Below are 20,833 nucleotides of genomic sequence, written 5' to 3'. Positions count from 1 at the left end.
GGTGTGGTTATATACAAGAGAAAAGTAATTTCACAACAGTCCACAGGAGGGTTTGGTGCAATTGGAGGGCTGGTATAATAACTATAGAAATGTATACAGTACTGGTATAAAAAGATGAGCCAACCTTTATTTAGAGGATTGGAACTCTTTATTCAAACACCATTCCATTGGGCAATGGCACAATCTGTCACTGCAGGCGCCGTCATACAACCAAATGTTCTTAGACAGTGATTGAGGTGTACAGACATACTGTATGTGTGCCTTGTGTAAATGTACACTGTCATCCAGCATACTGCTGTAATCCATAAGCATCAAGAAAGTGAGGCCCAGGAAATGAGCCTTATGATTTATCAAGGCTCCTTCTGCCTCTCTGTGATGATCCAGAAGTTTGACAAATACAGAATGCCGTACTATTCAGCTTCATTGCTCTATCTGGAGCAGAGAAGCTAACACCGACTGCTTCAATAACATGTATCGATCTACTGACAGACAGTCCATCTGACATTTGCTTTGGAGGAGCTTTGAAGTTGCACTAGTGGATGCCCAATCGAAACGAGGACTGTGAAAACAGTGAGGAAATGGGAAAGGACTAAAAAAATACTTTCAGAGTAGTTTATGGATGAGTTGCATGGCTTGAATTCACTTCAGATATGGTTTGAGTTTGGTCTGAGATGTACAAGGGGCAAAAAAAAAAAAAAGCTGATGGTATTGCATGCTATTGTGGTTGCCTTTTTAATACATGTGAACCTCTGGAAAGCTATCCATCAGTGCACAGCACACCTCGTAAATGTTCTTCTCATGTCCCCTTTGTACCACACGCAGACCACAATATATGCAGATATGTTTGTCAGTCAGTTCCTGTGCATAGCTCAAGGCATTCAAGGATACATGAAACATCCTCAAAGAGACGGTGTGGATAAAATGCACTTTAGATTCGGAAAACAACTAACAGGGACATTTTACTATGCAAGTCAGTTAAGAACAAATTCTTATTTTCAATGACTGCCTGACTGGGTTATCTTGCCTTGTTCAGGGTTGGAACAGATTTGCACCCTGTCAGCTCGGGGATTCGATCTCGCAACCTTTCGGTTACTAGTCCAATGCTCTAACCACTAGGCTATGCTGCCGCCCCTATGTGTTGGATGTAGGGTCACACTAAACCAGTGTAAAGCTATTTGACTATAAATCGGTCTCTTTTACAGCTCAGCAGGCTTGAAATATATATGCAATATAGAGATGACAAATGACTTTACTTTGAGCAAGATTTAATTGAATTTTCAATTGAAAGTTGGCTCCCCATCGCCAGCCCCAGTTCCAATATGTCTCTCGTATCCCCTGGGCCCTCCTGCGGTGGCTCTTCTGCTTCACTTAGCCACCTGTATCTTACCTGCAGGATCCACAACTGATAAACTCTCTCCTCCAGCGAGTCCTGTGGGACATTTATTCATTCTCAATTCAGACAAGGCGCCGACTCCCTCCATTTGCTACCCAAACCTTTTCTGATTCCCCCGATCACAGTGGGCTTGTTTTGTGCCAAGAATACATCTCTTCTCACTCTTTTTTATTGCAGCTGTGTCAGAGGCAGCCGTAACTGCAAGTGTGCATGATTATCGCGGTGCGCTCTCCCATTGCCTTTCTCCCAAGAGGCAGAAACCTGAATTATAAATGTGGGTAAGGGTAATGGGAGCGTCTCACGCACACAGACACCACTGCTTTACTGGGTTAGGAATTCTAGATCTCAGAAAGCTCTGGTTTTCAGATGAAAAAAAACAAAAAACAAGAAGCGATGCCATTCATAGAATCAAACCGGAATTTTAGATATTGGAAAACATGTTCAGTTGTCAAAGCAAGATGGTCATTACTCAGTGACATATCCAGGAATGAAATCAGTATCTTTATGTAAAGTTTGTACAATATCTGTAAAAACAAAAAATATATATAAAATGTAATACTATTTCTCATATGATGCACATGCTTTTTTAGGAATCTTAAAATCACTGTTACTGGGATTGATTGAACAGGTCCATGTTGTCATCATGTAATAAGTCACACTTACATTTCTCACGGCATGTGAATCCTAATGCTTTTACTGTCAGTCTAAAGAGGACATTTCAAAGCAGGTGCTCTCTCATCATTATGCTCATCTGAAAGGTTTTAAAGATTCACGATTAACATTATGCAAAAAGGCCACCTACTGTATGCGTTAACAAGAAGAGCTCCAGTGTCATAAATAACTCAATGTCAAGCTGAGATTCAAAGATTTGAATATCTCACTGAACGTGAGATTTGTTTGAAGATTTCACTGTATGTGGTTCTGCATTATTTTATGAATTTAGAGCAATACAACTACTGCGGCAAAATTTGAGTTGATGAATATGGTTTTCCACATGAGGTTTGTGCATATCAGTTCGCAACCTTTGGAAAATCAATTCCATTTTGAATTTGAGAACGCAAAAAAAATATTTTCCTGATTTAAATCTGTTGGCGAAGGAAGCTCTGATGAAAGTGGGTTTACATGTATATTTAATGGCACGCCTCCCCTGGCCCGGCATGAATGTGGATGTTAATGAGGACTGGCATGTTGAAAACCGAATGTGCCACTCCTCTCCTCCCCGGGTACACACAACAGTCAGAATAGAAAGGCTTCGACAGAAACAAGCCCTGATTCTAGACTGCTGTCTGCTTCTACTGATATCACTGAGAAACTGACGAGATGTAATTTCTCCAATTTTCTCCCTGTGTGTATAGTATGTGTGTGTGTGTGTGTGTGTGTATAGTATGTGTGTGTGTATAGTATCTGTGTGTGTGTGTGTATAGTATGTGTGTGTGTGTGTGTGTAAAATGTTTTTGATACATTGCACAAAACCATAAAAAGAGTATACAGATGTAGGATATTATTTTGAAAATAATCCTGCAGCAACAGGAAATGTGAATTATTATGTGGATCAATTTTCATTAGGGCAAATCAAGTCTGACATTTTAAAGTGGAAATGTGACACTGTAGAAGACTTTTTAAACCTTGAATACACTACAAGTTCCTGCTGCTCAACAACAAAAGAGTGATCACAAAGATCCTACATCTGTATGTGATCATTAATAGAATTTGTGTATTCCGCATCCATTAAAAAAGTGAACATAATGATTCACTTCTGTATGTTGAGAGAGCTATAACCTTAAAGGCATGAGCGTAAGGGGAAAGGCATGAGCGTAAGGGGAAAGGCATGAGCGTAAGGGGAAAGGCATGAGCGTAAGGGGAAAGGCATGAGCGTAAGGGGAAAGGCATGAGCGTAAGGGGAAAGGCATGAGCGTAAGGGGAAAGGCATGAGCGTAAGGGGAAAGGCATGAGCGTAAGGGGAAAGGCATGAGCGTAAGGGGAAAGGCATGCGCGTAAGGGGAAAGGCATGAGCGTAAGGGGAAAGACACGCATTCATTTTGATTACATGACATTTGCCTTGTGTCACATGGGACAGACGCACATACGGAACAGCTGGTGGCTGTTTACATGGAAAGGGCACACTCAACATTGTACCATTGGGGGGAAAAAAACACTGCAACACATTCATATAGCATCAGTACTTTTACTGACATATATTATAAATATTTTGAATATTTACACTTAGAAAATAGTATATTATTTCCATATATATATATATATATATATTCCAACATGTTGGCAATTCCCCAAAACTGTACAGCTTAATCGCATAATAAACTTATCCTACAAACCTGAGACACTAGAAGAAAAGAAAACAGCAGATAACTTTTCGTAATGCTTGCTACACAGTAGCAGTTATTTACCAAGTACAACAATGAATATATAGAACCCAGTACAACCTTCAAGTCAACAGAAAACCAACTACACTCTTAACAAAATATGTTTCATAACATTGTAGTATCTCATAATGCACAATATCAACCATCTATGGCTGATCCATAGGCGAAAGAAAATGTTTAACATTTATCATGTGATGTCAACTGGTGAACAAAAGACATCATGGTCCTCCAATGCCTGTCATTAACCATACACCATTCTCCTTTATCCACAACAGAAAGTCCAGAGGAGCAACAGAATAAGCACCCCACCCAGTCCAGTGTGCTACAGTATTCCCAGTGTTCTCTCAGAAGAGCCCATCATAGGGCACTGCCAGGCAGTGTGTTTGTGATGGACCATTTCTGTCCCGTGCATTTGTGAAGGGCCAGCTGGTACCCGAACTCGTTGTCATTGCTGGCCACCAGCTCAAGGCATCGCTTTGATTTCCTGTTCTGAACGGAACCTCCCTGAAAGGAAAAACAGGTAGATCAAATTACAGTGGGATGCTGTCGCATCATTGGTGTGCATGTCGTTGATTGCTGTGTCACCTTAACCCCACAGTGCTATGAATTAATGGATGGGGTTGATGTGTATAGTTTAACAAGCACCTGCAGCGCTGTTTTGTACGGATTTCCCTTTGGCGCCAGCACTGGGGCCTTCCCAGATAGAGTGTTGTTCTTGCTTCATGAGCATGCTGATGGTACCTACCGTTATACTCAGTAGCACTCAGTAGGAATGCCAAGATTATGTGATAACAGAAGACAGCATTAGATGAGAAGAAAAAAATGTCACACGTCACCTGAGAAAAAAAACCTTACACTTTGTCACTCAATCTTTGTCAACTAAGGAATTGTGTGCGTCGAAGTGTCTCTCCATCTCATCTCTCTTTGCCATCTGTTAGAGCGGAGAGTCTCTCACATGTATTGGAGGCCTTAAAGCGTTGGGTTGGACTCAACTGTTGGGACCAGTGCGATGGGAGTAACTGCACAGATCAGATAAATTCCCTATCTATGTGTAACTTCAGGGCCAGAAAATCTCCCCGTCACCTCTCAGTCAGGAAGAAGGATGACTCAAACTGGAAAGGCAACCGTTTTAAAATGGGCTTTCGTTTTGGTTCAAGATTAGATGCTCTAATAAGAAAGAGGCTAGGGCATGTTAAGGTTCAGAAATTCAGACCAATACACATCCTTAAGATTTGCACTTAACAATTAATAGTTAAGAGGACATTTTATGAGGGATTAATATTTATACGCAGAGTCAACAACCACCTCTAAGCGATCTCATTGTCAACTTGTCATTAATGTTTTGTTGCACATACAGCATACTGAGGATTTGGTCAGGTTAATTTGAAAGTGAATTCATCAAAATGACAGAGTCTAGTTGATGTCACTGATTCAGGATATGATAGGTTTTCATTAGAATAGAATACTGTCTGTTTAGTTAAGAGTGCTTGTCAGGTCTTGCATGCCTAAAAGCTATGGAATGAAACAATTATCTGCTTGAGTGCATTCTGTCAAATACATGGGGGACGGATACAGTTTACATATTCACTAATAGTCTTTCATCAGTAATCAACATCTCCACGTGTAGTACTGGTTGTCAGATGTTATATTTCATGCTACTGTACATGGTGGATTCCATATGTTCAACCAAATGAAAAAAACATTAGCCATTAGATACACCTCATTGGCCACATGGTGCATATAGCCTGGAATGAGTCCAAGGAAAACAACATTACCTGCAAATAAGATATGACAAAGAAAACAAATTGAGCTACACAATGTAGTAGAACCAAAAAGTCACATATGAAAAAAGTTGTACATTTTTCTTATCATTGCTGCTGTATTTATTCATCAATTGTTAAGACTGTGTTTAGACATCTGAAGTTGTTTCAAAATATAAAACAATAATAAATTCATTTTTCATTCTGTCATTATCATACTTTGCCAGAGGCACTTCCTGAAATATTTACGAGGCATCTACCAAACTGCTAAAACACGCATTTATTTACAGAAAATATTCATAATTTCATCCTGATTCTACTCATATTTGCAAGATTACCATCTTGCAGCAGGAAGCCTGCCAAGTTACCCCAGGGCTTCGGCATAATGTTCTTGACCTGATGCTTTGGCTATACATGGCTAAATAGCAAATATTTTCTGAGGCAGTTAAATTCCAGTGAGTCACTGAACACTTCAGAACAATTTCACACAGCAACAAATATCAGCATTACTCAGCCTTTCTCTATCTGGGAAGTCAACATCAAAAGATTTTAAACACCAATAACCATTATAACCTTCAGGGTGCTTAAAAAGCCTGCATTCTCTCCAGGAGAGGCTGCATTACAATACGAGGCCTGAGGTTGAATTCTGTACCGGCAGAGGACCAATCCTGTTTGCTCCCTGTGCTTGATCCCGTGGGCTGCTGCAAAACCAACATATTGATTTGCTATAGAGAGTGAACCAGCGAGTCAGAATGATAATGGTCCTGGGTTCACAAGCAGGGGTGAAAGGTTAACCAACTCTCCTGTGTTCTTTCATCTAATTGATTATTTTTGAGTGAACAGTTTGGGAGTCTGTGTGTGCATGCGTTTGTGTGTTGCATAAGGAGGACGTATTTACAGTGGGTAGACCAACATGAGAGGCAGAATATACACCATGTAGTAAAAAAGCACAAAGGATAGTAGAAAACAGAAGCACTTGTCATCGAGTCAGTGAAAGCACTGAGGATGAACAGAAAGCTAATTAGATGTGTTTAATCAGCGTGTTAAGACTGTCTCCCAAGCAGGGCTCTTTACACCTAAACCCTCTGTGTCTCCATACTTCAGCCCACGCTGCAGCCACCTTAACTGCTGACAAAATCTTTACAAATACAAAAACACCCACTTATTTTCTTCTGCTTCCCAAGATACATCACAATTATTTCACTTGTTGAATTTCCACTATAAGGCTCTAAAGCAAAGAAAAGTCACACAATTGTCAGGCACATTCAACCACAGAGAGAGGCATTGATTGCTGCTCTTCTCCTCCTCACCACACTTAAATTCTACGAGATGGAAACGCTTAAGCTAGAATGGGAACATTCCTCCTCGCTACAGCACCGTACAACCCTATGCTTGAGTTGTATCGATGCATCCTACTTCCTTTTGAGGTAAAACACATTTAACACTATGTCTAGCAGAAATGTGATCAATAATGCATGGTGTCTGACTCCATTCCTTCTTGAATTATACAATGCTAAACCAAGAAACCACCTACAGAAGAGTCATGTAGATATGTGACACGTGAGACGAAGCATTTAAATCATTTTACATCGCAGAGCTACCTATACTTCAGTGAAACCAGGTCGGTACATTCTAACTAAGAATGTGACACAGTTCCATCAACAATGATCCCTCCAACATAATCAAACAAAAATTGCATTTAGATGTAAAACTGTGCTTAGCAGCATTTCAATGAAAACCTTTGAACGGAACATACAACATGATTTCCTTCTCAGTGAGTTCACAAGATATCACACTAATGTCAAAACTATAGACGCAAATAGGTTGAATCCAATATTGACAATACCTTGACTTTTAGGCGTTTTAGTGCTAGAGATTCAACCAATCCAGGCATTTGACATACAGTACATACTACTGTATAGTATGTTTTCAATGTCTCACTCCTTATAATTTTTTTGGGGGGATAAGGTACAGAACCTACAAGTTTATAACTTGTGCGGGCATCCACCCAAAATAAATAAGTGATCCACCAATGGAGAAAACATCTTTATCTGTAAACACAATTCCCAGAAGTTGAATTCAAGGTTAGCACCCCACTATTGAGTGGATATTTTGAGTGCATACATTATGACGACACTGAACATGATCAGAACGGTTTTAATTGCACCTTCAAAACTTCAGTACTCTTCAGGCCATGTTGATGTGGCCCTCATTACAGGCCACTGTGCTCAGTGAGCCAGTCCAATAATGAAGACAGAGATAGTCATTATGATGTATTTACTGCTCACGTCTAAATGGTTTGGAGGAATGTGGAGAGGTCTATGGACCGTAAAACTCTTATTCCTGTGATACTCCTTAATGAGACCAACCCAACCACACTGAGCACAGAGCCATGGACTTCTGTGAATATTACACCCTAAAATGTACCCAAGATATCTACCTCCACTTGTGCCACATTTACTAATGATCCAACTCCCTTGCAAAAAAGTATTAATTTAGATCATTTACCTTCCATTTTTGATCACTTGCTGGTCTATATTCAGTGAGCAGTCTGTTGGTCAGGTCTGTATGGTTTCTTACCTGAGTAAATAGCCAGTGGAGCTTCATGCGCTTGGCTGTGGCGTAGCTACACTCGATGAGGCGCGGTCGGCTGTTCACATCCACCAGGCACTTGTTGTCATCGTCATCGATGGTGGGACTGAGCACCCCTACATGTAACTGCTGAGTGCTGGTGTAGTACACATTCTGGAATGACAGAAGAGACAGCACATACATAAGCTACTGAGAGCTGGAAGGCATTCAAGCATTTCACAAAATGTTGATTTGTTTTAGGCTTTTCACTAGGACTTACATCATCCATATGGCATGTCTATTCATGCAGCTAACCTCACTGGACTGGAGCACAGGGCAGGAAATCGCACAGTGTGGGAAATGGCTTATTGTTTATGGAGAGGAGCGCTCTCCATCAACAGTTCAAATCGACCAGCTAGCCCAAACACTTCTAATTACACTCTCTGATGCGGTCTTCCAGACCGTATTTTCCAAGGGCACTTGAGTGCCCATATTTAGCCAACAGGCCGTAAAACACCAGTGGCAGGAAAAAGCATCTGTTTGAACTGAGCGGAGCAGCAGAGTTAGTTGTGTGTGTGCTACAGATGGCAGCTACATCTGTGCTCTGACTCCATCGCAGTGCATATGAGGGATGAGGAGGCTTGTCTGCACATGTGGGGTAGCTAGACATGTTGGGTAGCTAGAACCCTGGGAGAGGCGGGGGAATGTAACAGCTGGAGGGGAGGGAGGACATCACAGCTGGATAGGGGTGGGGATGAAGGTGGTAGGTAGCACAGGGTTACATTAGGAGGGGTTTACAGGTGTCATAAACTCACTGTATGCCACCTTGAAAACTATCCCATCAATCTTACAGGTAGAACACATCTCTATAGAATGACATTGCTGCCAAAGTTTTCGTTTTTTTTGTTGTTGGTAATTCCAATTACTCCACCACCGACATTCTTTAAAAAAGCATACTCAGTCGTAGAATAAAAATGTAAAAGTGTTACCTCTTCCTAAGTCCGATGGTGGTTTAAACCAAATACAAAATTGTATCAACCTGCCACCCAAGGCTTTTACTTGCCACATATAGTTAAATGCACTAAAGAGGAACAATGTGAACATATTGAAGATGCACATGCTAACCCCCAGAATCTTTTCACATAGCTTTATCCTTGGAAAATAGACAAGAACATGAACAACTTCCTAGTTAAGAACTATAATGATATGGAAGAACCAATATCACTCTAGAAACACAACCTTATGGAACAATCCTTGGATAGCTTTTCAGAATTAATCGAAAAATAGGCCCACATGGAAAACTAAAGGCAGAGAAACTGTAAATGACTTGGTAACAGGAAATACATTTATTTCCATGACAGAATTTAAAAGTAATTTTGCACTGACAAATGTAGATAGTTTCAAATAATTCACCGCTTTGTCGTCTACATTTTGATGCTAAACAGATCTTCGTCAGGTCAAACAGATTGAGTGCTGACAACCCTATCATCCAATACATTTGCATACGCAGGATCTGTAGTACACAGAGTGACTATGACAAATAAGCCGACTGTCTGGATGAGCTTTTCAGACAGCAGGGTTACCCAGAGGAATGGCTGCATGGCGCAAGGGATGATAAAAAAAAAGGACCCAGAATGACATCCTCACACCCAAACCACACTGCCCGTCTTGACCAACGAGTTCAGAGTTTCCTTCAATACTCTACTTGAGCCCTGATTCACAACTGGAAAATAGGCTTTTTAGAACCCCCGCGGGTAGTCTTTCGACCCCTCCTCAACATCAGTCAAATGGTGGTGACGTCTGATCTTCCACCGGTGCCACGCAGCACCTTCCTAGACAAAGTGCTGGACGGTAATTACAGGTGTGGCCGATGTACCCCGTGTAACTTTACGAACAATGCACAATGTTCAATCACATATCATGGCCAAGGCCATTAAGATTAAGGGTAACATTACGTGTTCCACCAAAAATTTGAAACAGGGATAGCAGAACACCATAGTAATATCAGGACTCTTGATCAGAGAAACACTGTGGCTGTGGATTTCATGGAGTGCTCTCTGAGATACATTGGTATCGAACATGTTAAAACTCTTAAGGGGGTGGGGATTGTGATAATCTATTACTATGAAGAGAATTGTATTGGATTCACTATTTGTCGGCCATGTCTCCTAAAGGTCTGAACCAAGAGTTATGTATTAGACCATTACTTACATGAATATGTCACGTTGATTTGTTCTGGCATATTGGTCTCAACTTGGTCATTTTGTACATACATTTTCTTGTAACTACTGATATTAAATTATTAGAGGTACACAAGTTGTTTTTGAAATAGGTCACTAATTATATCTATGGCCACTGCTCGTTCCGCGTGTAATGGTTAAATGTGCTGGTAACAGTTTCCAACGTAATCTCATTACTGTTGCCTAGGTTTAAACTTGGACCCTTTTGTATGTATATAATACTTTATGTACAGTACCTATGTGATTAATTATGATGGACTATGCGCAAAAGTGAATTTAAATGGTTTCCACACCAACCATGCATCATGTGCGTAACGGTCATGTGAGGTGAAATGTTTATATTTTTGGATGTGAGCACTCAGTCTGTTTGACCTGACGAAGATCAGCTTCGGATCGAAACAGTCCAAGCGGTGAATTGGGAGCAGAAACAGTGTGCGGGCCTTCAGGTTTTTTACAGGACGATTATTTTATCATCACTCATCTTGAAAAAATGTATACTATAAACGTGGAAGTCAATCAATCAATCAATCTGCCATCTTTGACACAATGGAAAAAAATAAACATTTATTATTGAAATAGCATGGGTGACCAAGAAAAACTAATTGGTACAATTTAAGGCCATTTGGCAAACAATAATGCTGGTACAAGGAATAGGGGTATGAGCATGCGGATCTCGATAGAAAAGATGGCGCCATTGTTTGTGTGCGCCTGTAAGTTGATGATCGTATGTATAAGTTCGTAAAAAATATAACAAAAAAATTAAAACTATCATTCAGTCCCTCACCATCAGTGGGAGGTAAAGCAGGAAGAAAACGGCATCAGAAGTGGTGTGAAATGAAAACGGATTCTAAAAGGAGTAACAGCACTGTAACCCGACAACTATTCAACAGAGACATCTGAACAGATTTCTAACATTAATGAGTTCTTAAATTAGCCTGCTCTCGGGATGTGAGATTTGGTGTCATGTTTTCTCTGAAGTTATTTGTTAAGAAAAGTGTGCAAGGCATCTTGGGAAAGATCAGCTCTGACTGTCTTTCTTGTAAGAGATCACAGGAGATTCCTCCAGAGCTTTCATTTGCAAACCAGCGTAAACATCAATACAGGTGCAATGAGTGTGAATGGTTTACCATGGAGATGTTTGAATAGGCAAGGATGATAGTGGATGCAACTTTTAGCTTCACTTTCAAGGATTAGACCACTTTTTACTACACATCTGGCTAAAAGATTACTGTAGCTCTGTTGGCATAAATTTTATAGATAACGTTGACACCTTTTGGAAACAGAAGATACTCTACAGGAGTGACGGAGTCCATCCAAATCATCTTGGTGCTTGGACCCTGTCCTCCCATTTCAAGGCTGCGTTGAGACAATGATTTATCAGTGACCCAAGCCCTGCTTAAATAATCCCTACCATTGTGTTTCTGAGATGTCGTAGTGCTGCTGCAAATTTTTTTTTTTTTTTAATTTTACCTTTATTTAACCAGGCAAGTCAGTTAAGAACAAATTCTTATTTTCAATGACGGCCTGGGAACAGTGGGTTAACTGCCTGTTCAGGGGCAGAACGACAGATTTGTACCTTGTCAGCTCGGGGGTTTGAACTCGCAACCTTCCGGTTACTAGTCCTCCCTCTAACCACTAGGCTACCCTGCCGTCCAGTTTCCCAAGAGAGTTATCAGTCATAATGTAAGTAACCTCATTTATGTTCCTCTAAGTCCCCTGAATGCCTCCGTCAATCGGACAGCAATTGTCAGCAGTAATCATGCGCTTATGAAAACGGAGTTATACTGTTAGCACTGATAGGGTTTGCTCTAGTAGGAAGCCCACTGTGAGTAGTTCACCTGCACTATCAGCGCAAATATAAATATCACTGTCATGTCTACCTCTGATAAACCTCCCAGAAAAGCAATAAAAACAATAACGCAACACAGAAAAGTGTTGAATAGCCCACATTACCATACTGTATGTAGCCAAAGAAACAAGGTTGATGAAATCAATATCTTGCTAGTAACAGATAGCCAGTATATTAATGTTATCTCTGAAACTCACTTAGTTAATTCCTTTGATGATACAGTGGTAGCAATACGTGGCTATAAAATATACATTAGAGGCAGGAATACCAATGGGGGAAGTGTTGCTGTTTATATTTAGAGTCATATTCCTTTAAAACTTAGAGAGAATCTCATTTCAAATGCTGTTGAAGTAATATGGCTACAGGTTCACTTGCCTCACCTAATGCCTATTCTTGTGGGAAGTTGCCATAGATCACAAAGTACTAACAGTCAGAATCTAGATAATGTGTGTGATATCAACAGAGATATATTTTTTGGGTGACCTAAATACTGACTTTCATCAAGCTGTCCACTCAAAAAAAGCTTCAAACGGTAACCAGTGCCTACAACCTGGTTCAGGCTGTCAGTCAACCTACCAGGGTATTTACAGAAATCTGCTCTAAACTGGATGTAGTGATCATAGTAGCCCTATCTAAGAACACCAACATGTGGTCATAATATAGTGTTTAAGAGATCATTACAAAAGGTTTTGTACTGATCTTATGTTGAAGATGTAAATAGTATTCACTGGTCGGTGTCTTTTAATGAGGACCAACCAGACACTGAACTTTAATCATTTATGAAATTGTTTATTCCAGTTACTAATAAGCATGCACCCATTAAGAAATGACTGTAAAAACTGCTAAATACCCATAAATTGATGAGGAATTTAAAAATTGTATGGTTGACAGGGAAGAGACATAAGCAATTGCCAAATTGGCAAACGTACTGTAAATTGAGAAATCGTGTGAGTAAAATGAACAAACTGTACCATGAAATAAAGATAAAAAGGATGTTAGTAAAAAGCTTTGGAGCACCTTAAATACAATTTTGGGCAAAAAGGCGAACCATTCATTGAATCAGGTGGCCCAATCATCACAAAAACCCACTGATATTGCCAACTACTTCAATGATTTTTTCAGTGGCAAGATCAGCAAAATTAGGCATGTCATGCCAACAAACTCTAATCCCACACATCCATGCATAACTGACCAATCAATGTATGAAAGACTTTTAGAGAATGGCATTGGAGGGGATGGCTGCCGTTTTACAGGCCATTAACCAACTGTGCTATTTTGTTTGTTTTTTCACATTGTTTGAAACTTTCGTACATAATGTTGCTGCTACCATCTCTTATGACCAAAAAGAGCTTCAGATAAGAACAGCGATTACACAAACTGGACAAAGATTTTTTCTTTAATGAATCTGAAGTGAAGGATACACTGTTTCTCCGAGACCAGGCCCAAATCCCAGTAATTTGCGTGAAGAAAAGACGGAGGTACAAGGGGCGGTAATCGGGGTGCCTTATGAGAATTTGTTGGGTGAGTGGATAACCCACCTCTACCATCTGTTCTATTGGCCAAAGTGCAATCATTGGAGAATAAATTCTCCAACGGGACATTAAAAATTGCAATATCTCATGTTTCACAGAGTCAAGGCTGAACGACAACAGGGATAATATACAGTTGGCTGGGTTTTCTGTGCATCGACAGGACAGAACAACTACGTCCGGTAAGACGAGGGTTGGTGGTGTGTCTACTTGTCAATAACAGCTAGTGCACTATGTTTAATATTATGGAAGTCTCGAGGTATTGCCCGCCTGAGGTAGGGTACCTCATGATAAGCTGTACTATCTACCAAGAGAGTTTTCATCAATATTTTTCGTAGCCGTCTATTTACCACCACAAACTGATGCTGGTACTAAGACCGCACTCAAAGAGCTGTATAAGGCCATAAGCAAACAAGAAAATGCTCATTCAGAAGTGGCACTCCTAGTGGCTGGGGACTTAAATTCAGGCAAACTTAAATCCGTTTTACCTAATTTGTAGAGGGAAAAAAAACTAGAGGGGAAAAAAAGACCACCTTTACTCCACACACACAAGCGCATACAAAACTCTCCCACACCCCTCATTTGTTAAATTTGACCATAATTCTATCCTCCTGATTCCTGCTTACAAACAAAAACTAAAGCAGGAAGTACCAGTGACTTGCTCAATACAAAAGTGGATGCCACACTACAGGACTGTTTTGCTAGCACAGACTGGAATAAGTTCTTGGATTCATCCAATAGTGTATCGATGACGTCAGTCCCACAGTGACCGTACATACAGTTGAAGTCGGAAGTTTACATACACCTTAGCCAAATACATTTAAACTCAGTTTTTCACAATTTCAGACATTTAATCCTAGTAAAATGTCCCTGTCTTAGGTCAACACTTTATTTTAAGAATGTAAAATGTCAGAAAAATAGTACAGAGAATTATTTCTTTCATCACATTCCCAGTGGGTCAGAAGTTTACATACACTCAATCAGTTGCATTGCCTTAATTGTTTAACTTAGGTCAAACGTTTCAGGTAGCCATCCACAAGATTCCCACAATAAGTTGGATGAATTTTGGCCCATTCCTCCTGACAGAGCTGGTGCAACAGGCTTTCTTGCTCGCACACGCTTTTTCAGTTCTGTCCACAAAAATTCTATAGGATCGAGGTCAGGGCTTTGTGATGGCCACTCCAATAGCTTAACTTTGATAATCTTCAGCCATTTTTCCACAACTTTGCTAGTATAATTGGGGTCATTGTCCATTTGGAAGACCCATTCGTGACCAAGTTTTAACTTCCTGACTGATGTCTTGAGATGTTGCTTCAATATATCCACATAATTTCCCTTCCTCGTGATGCCATCTATTTTGTGAAGGGCACCAGTCCCTCCTGCAGCAAAGCAACCCCACAACATGATGCTGCCACCCCCGTGCTTCACGGTTGGGATGGTGTTCTTCGGCTTGCAAGCATCCCCCTTTTTCCGCCAAACATAACAATGGTCATTATGGCCAAAATGTTATGTTATTTTTGTTTCATCAGACCAGAGGACATTTCTCCAAAAAGTGTGATCTTTGTCCCCATGTGCAGTTGCAAACTGTATTCTGGCTTTTTTTAATGGCGGTTTTGGAGCTGAGGCTTCTTCCTTGCTGAGCGGCCTTTCAGGTTATGTCGATATAGGACTCGTTTTACTGTGGATATAGATACTTTTGTACCCGTTTCCTCCAGCATCTTCACAAGGTCCTTTGCTGTTGTTCTGGGATTGATTTGCACTTTTCGCACCCAAGTACGTTCATCTCTAGGAGACAGAACACATCTCCTTCCTGAGCGGTATGATGGCTGCATGGTCCCATGGTGTTATTACTTGTGTACTATTGTTTGTACAGATGAATGTGGTATCTTCAGGCATTTGGAAATTGCTCCCAAGGATGAACCAGACATATGGAGGTCTACAATTTTATTTCTGAGGTCTTGGCTGATTTATTTTGATCTTCCCATTATGTTAAGCAAAGAGGCACTGAGTTTGAAGGTAGGCCTTGAAATGCATTCACAGGTACAACTTCAATTGACTCAAATGATGTCAATTAGCCTTTTCAGAAGCTTCTAAAGCCATTAAATAATTCTGGAATTTTCCAAGCTGTTTAAATGGCACAGTCAACTCAGTGTATGTAAACTTCTGACCCACTGGAATTGTGATACAGTGAATTATAAGTGAAATAATCTGTCTGTAATCAATTGTTGGAAAGATTACTTGTGTCATGCACAAAGTAGACTTGCCTAACAAGACTTGCCAAAACTATAGTTTGTTAACAAGACATTTGTGGAGTGGTCTAAAAACTAGTTTTAATGACTCCAACCTAAGTGTAGTGGTGTAATAATGTGCTGTATGATGTACTGTTTTTGTGTGATGCAAATGCTTTAATCTCGTTTGGATCCCATTGGCTCATGGCAAAAACTTGACCTTATTCAAACAATTTGTTTTGTTGTTGTCCGTTTTAGTCAGTTACAAAACTACATTTAAGAAAAGTACACCATGTCTAAAGATTACTTTTAAATATTGCCTGCTCCCTAGTGTTCTCACTACTTAGAAAAAGTACTCGCTACATCTCTCAAGCCCCTTTTAATGACGGTGCTAGCAGCCACTAGTGCTAGCTAGCTACTGTAGCTGGCTACCGACCGAAACATTAAGCTAGCCAAGACCAACACCACAAACAAATAGACTATACAGCTACAAGTAGTGAGTGGAATTAACAAGCAGACTGTACTTAACAAGTTAAATGTCTTACCTGTGATTAAATGTTTTTTACACACATTGCTACGTGTAGCCTACTTGGACACTGCATCCCTACATTTCCCACTATCCCACACCGAATAGCCTGAAGCCACAGGGCTCTTCTCGCAGGCTCCATTTCCCTACGTGGAAGAATTACGAACCATAAATTGTGATTTTTGACCTGGCTACATGTACATTGAGCAATACAGCAGCTTTTCAGCATGTTTTGTTATTCATGTATAACAGAAAATAAATAAAAATAGATTACCAAGTTGCCTCTCCTACAATGGGGGGGTCAATAGAAAATAATGTGGTCGAGGGGAATTCCTTATTATTACGCGAATACCAACTGGGGATCATTAGAAAATACAAATTCTAGTCTGGTTAAGGATCACATAAAAATCTCAAGGCATTGTTCTTAGCCCCTGGCTAGCATGTGTTCACACAAGCATTTGTTAATCCTGGGCTAAGCTTGAGCCCCGGGCTAAGGATTCACACTTGTATTCCAAAGCCCTGGGCTAACGTACAAACACAACATGCAACCAACATTATATTTATGACACGCAACCAATGTTATAAGCAATAAGACATTTATTAGCACATGATTTCCTCTTGCTTCTAGTCGATCATTTGATTTCCAACAGTGATGGTTTGTATAAACCTTGATGTCTGCCTGTCTAACCTCGGAAACAATGTTTTAATTTTGAAATTCGATCTTGCCCCTGTAGGTCTACACAGAGAATGCTGTGCATGAACAAAAATCAATACATTTTCTGATCCAGGCCAAATTATGCAACAATATTATTATCATGGATATATCAAATTAAATGTCAATACAAAACATATAAAAAGGCAAAGAAAATTAAGCATATGCTGCCCTTCCAGCTGTAGAGTTTGTAGCTTTAGTTGGCTAAGTGAGAAGACATTAACCAGCCTGCATAGCAACCATTCCTTAGGCATAGCAACCAAATATATATATATATTTTTCCCTCAGATGGAAGGTTGAAATAGTATGAATTTACTAAATGGTGTAGAATGCATCAGAGGCATCATCACAAGAATATGTAAATTAAGTGACCGTGCAGCTTTTGTGATTGGACAGTGAGCATTCCAGGCATTGTTCTTGACTCTGTTTCACACTGCCTATTTTGGCTGGCTATTCTGGGGCTAGCCCCGAAAAGTCGATGCTAACCCTGCTCCGGAACAGGACCAGCTACAGTTGGCCTGGGCTAAGGTTGGTGCTAGCCGACTTTAGTATGTGCAAGTATAAACACTCACCCTGGCCTAAAATCTCACCTTCTGCAAACTTGAGAGAAGTAAATTCAGAAACAATAGAACCAAAGCTCTAATAAGAAATGACTGCTGTGCATATTTATGGCAGAAAAATATACAACTAGGTAGCCGTTGTAGAAAGTTATTTGAGTTTCAATTTTTGTTTTAACATTTACATAGTCCATGGTTTCTCAGTTTTCACAACATTATGGAAATTGTTAGAGGTGAGATAGTGCAGAGACAGCAGTTGTGCTGAAATAGGGCTGTATCATTCTGCCAGCCTGACCCAGATAGAAACAGTGTCAGGGGATGCTCTCCATCTCAACAGCATTGTAGTGGCTTCCTGGAATTAACTGCTAATGCCTGTCTGGAGACCGGGAAAGTATACCTTTTATAAACACTTTTGGATTATTTATTTATACTCTCTCTCTCTCTCTCTCTCAGATTGAATGAAGTTCAGATATAAAGCCCATGGTGGATGTGGGGGCCCTTAGCAGTGTGGTGAATGATAAGTGGAGTCCTGCTGGTCAGCTGGTAGATCACAGGTGCTGCCCTTACTAAGCCATAAGAGATCAGACACGTTTCATACAATAATAGCTCTTTAAAGGGACCAATCGTACTGTAGCAGAGTCGTGGACTGAATTTCACTGATAAGCCTTATGCAAGATAAGAAAGGGTCAAAAGGAGGGATAAAAAAGGCGGGCTATACACATGTGGGAGATTTGACACAGAGACAGATGTGATGATGTAGTGATGTGGGCTGAAGAGGGCTCGAGGGGGATCTAACCTGAGGTGTCATCCCATGACAGAGGTACAGGATGGGGACGTTGTCGGTGTCCGGCCCCTGGTCCAGACACAGGTCACTCTTCAGAGAGTTCTTCAGCTGAGGGAGGAAATGATCACAAAGGGAGTCATCATTTGACATGTCACTCAATCGGCTAGTTCAGGGAGAGGTTAGCTGTGTGACAGAGAATCGATGAGACCTTGAAACGATTAAAATATTTCTGCCATCACAGCTCCCTCCCTATTCAATCAAACCAGAGAGCAGGTTTCCGGTATAACTTCAAAACAACACATGGAGGGAACTATTTTCTGTTCTTTGCAGAACAACATGACATAGAACATAAATGGAACTTGTAATCCAAACATGAAGCCTGGTGTTTGCACAGTTATTTCAATATGTAGCAGTATTTATTTTACAGATACAGTCAACAGGTTTTTGTGAGGAGAGGGGAGGTACTCTGGAGCCAGGGATTGGTGGCTGGGCGGATTAAGATGTGTTTGCCTTGCTCTCCGTGAGGACAGGATTAGGTACGGATATGACATTACAAGGACACAGTCAGAGACTGTGCCTGTCAACTCCCCACTGGCACAGGATATGTCTCATTCTGTCAGCTGATCATTAAAATGCCAGGCAGCACCTGGGATACTCGTCAGGGACTGAACATGATGGAATAAAGTCTGACAGACAACATCTAACCATTCCACTCAGGTTCCATGAAATGAAAAAACTATAACGTGCAAGGTTCATGCATGAGTGAATAAAACCTGGGGCTGCTTGTCAGTGTGGGGTGTAGCATGACCTTTGACCTCAAATGCAGTGCTGAACAAAGTCTGCATTCTAGATAATGAATTCTCTGACAAAAATGATTGACAAGTTCATAAAATGCACCTAGCAAATGCAGAGTAATGAGGACATTCTATTTTTGAACCCACTTACTACTTGAATAAATTTTAATAAGGCTGACCTATTTTCCTCTCTGTGTCTTACTACCTTTCATAATAATATGGAAATACAGAGAAAGAAACCAACCATGAAATGAAGACCGTACTCCAATGAGACTGCTTTTTGGGTGTGTCACTGTAGATTCAGGCATATTGCACTAATGCACTGTGGCCCCACAGAAATAAAGCTGTTTGTGTTGAACATGAATTGCTAATATAAATACTGCCAGCGTGCCCTCATGGCCAGAATACAAATTCAGAAACATTTGTCTAGCATTGCTGAGAATTCCACACAGAATTCACACACTGTGAGAGGAGGTGACATAAAACAAGCTCTGCTCACCAGCCCCACCACTGCACAACAATATGTGCATACTCAATGGTATAACCTTTGGGTGGTGGAACATTCTTGATACACACAGGACACCTTTGAGCGTCAGAAATCCAGCAGCGTTGCAGTTCTTGACACAAGCCGGTGAACATGGCACCTACTACCATACCCCGTTCAAAGGCACTTAAATATTTTGTCTTGCCCATTCATCCTCTGAATGGCATGCATACACAATCCATCTCAAGGCTTAAAAATCTTTATTTTACCTGTCTCATCCTGTTAATCTGCACTGATTGAAGTGGATTTAACACGTGACATCAATAAGGGATCATAGCTTTCGCCTGGATTCACCTGGTCAGTCTGTGTCATGGAAAGAGCAGGTGTTCTTAATGTTTTGTATACTCAGTGTATGTGCATACTATACAATGATTTGTCTCTTACTGTATGCGTGTATAAACAATAGACTCTACTCTATGTGCATACACAATGGACAGATTCCTCTGAGTAGACTGGAAAAATAAAGCTTTAGCACTTGGGCAGGTCTGTGTACTGTATAATCTCCAGCAAGTCTTCTGTCTTCTCCCGGAGTCTGAGTTCCTGCACCTTTTCCACATCATGCCCACATTGCCCAAGCTTAAGCGTGCCAACCCTGGCAGTACACACAAAGACTGAGGCTATGGTAGGCATGTCCACGTGTTTTAGAGCCAAGCTGCCACAGAAATGCATCTCTCTGTGAAATTAATGTATTCCTAACAGCAGTCATCCAAATCGTAACTCAATGGATGATTATTTGTTCAGGCATGGAACCGCATGGTTTATTCTGTAGAGACTTTACTTGACATAGCATCGCAATTTTTTTGCAGAGGGCATGTTGCTTACCACTCCATATGCAATGGTGTCTGTGTACATCCTCATCTCTGGGTAGATGTTGACCAGGTACCACCGAAACGTCTTACACTGGAGCCTCTTCCTAAGGGCCTTCCTCTCAGAGATATCTCCAATGTCTATTCCTGAGTCCTACA

At 40.6% G+C, this 20,833-nt stretch overlaps 1 protein-coding gene across 1 annotated transcript in view; it reads right to left on the bottom strand.

Annotated features, from left to right (window-relative positions):
• Window positions 1–3,678: 3,678 nt before the first annotated feature.
• Window positions 3,679–20,833, bottom strand: part of LOC139411437 (UDP-N-acetyl-alpha-D-galactosamine:polypeptide N-acetylgalactosaminyltransferase 18b) — an 81,954-nt gene continuing 64,799 nt past the window's right edge. The window contains exons 8-11 of the mRNA XM_071157806.1: window positions 20,691–20,828; window positions 18,543–18,638; window positions 8,115–8,279; window positions 3,679–4,278 (exon numbers count right to left, since the gene is read on the bottom strand). Coding sequence (XP_071013907.1) covers window positions 4,132–4,278; window positions 8,115–8,279; window positions 18,543–18,638; window positions 20,691–20,828 — 546 coding nt within the window. The 3' untranslated portion in view covers window positions 3,679–4,131. The remainder of the gene's footprint in view (window positions 4,279–8,114; window positions 8,280–18,542; window positions 18,639–20,690; window positions 20,829–20,833) is intronic.

The sequence above is a fragment of the Oncorhynchus clarkii genome, chromosome 6 (assembly GCF_045791955.1).
Source record: "Oncorhynchus clarkii lewisi isolate Uvic-CL-2024 chromosome 6, UVic_Ocla_1.0, whole genome shotgun sequence".
NCBI lineage: Eukaryota > Metazoa > Chordata > Actinopteri > Salmoniformes > Salmonidae > Oncorhynchus > Oncorhynchus clarkii.
This window is presented reverse-complemented; position numbering and strand designations above follow the sequence as displayed.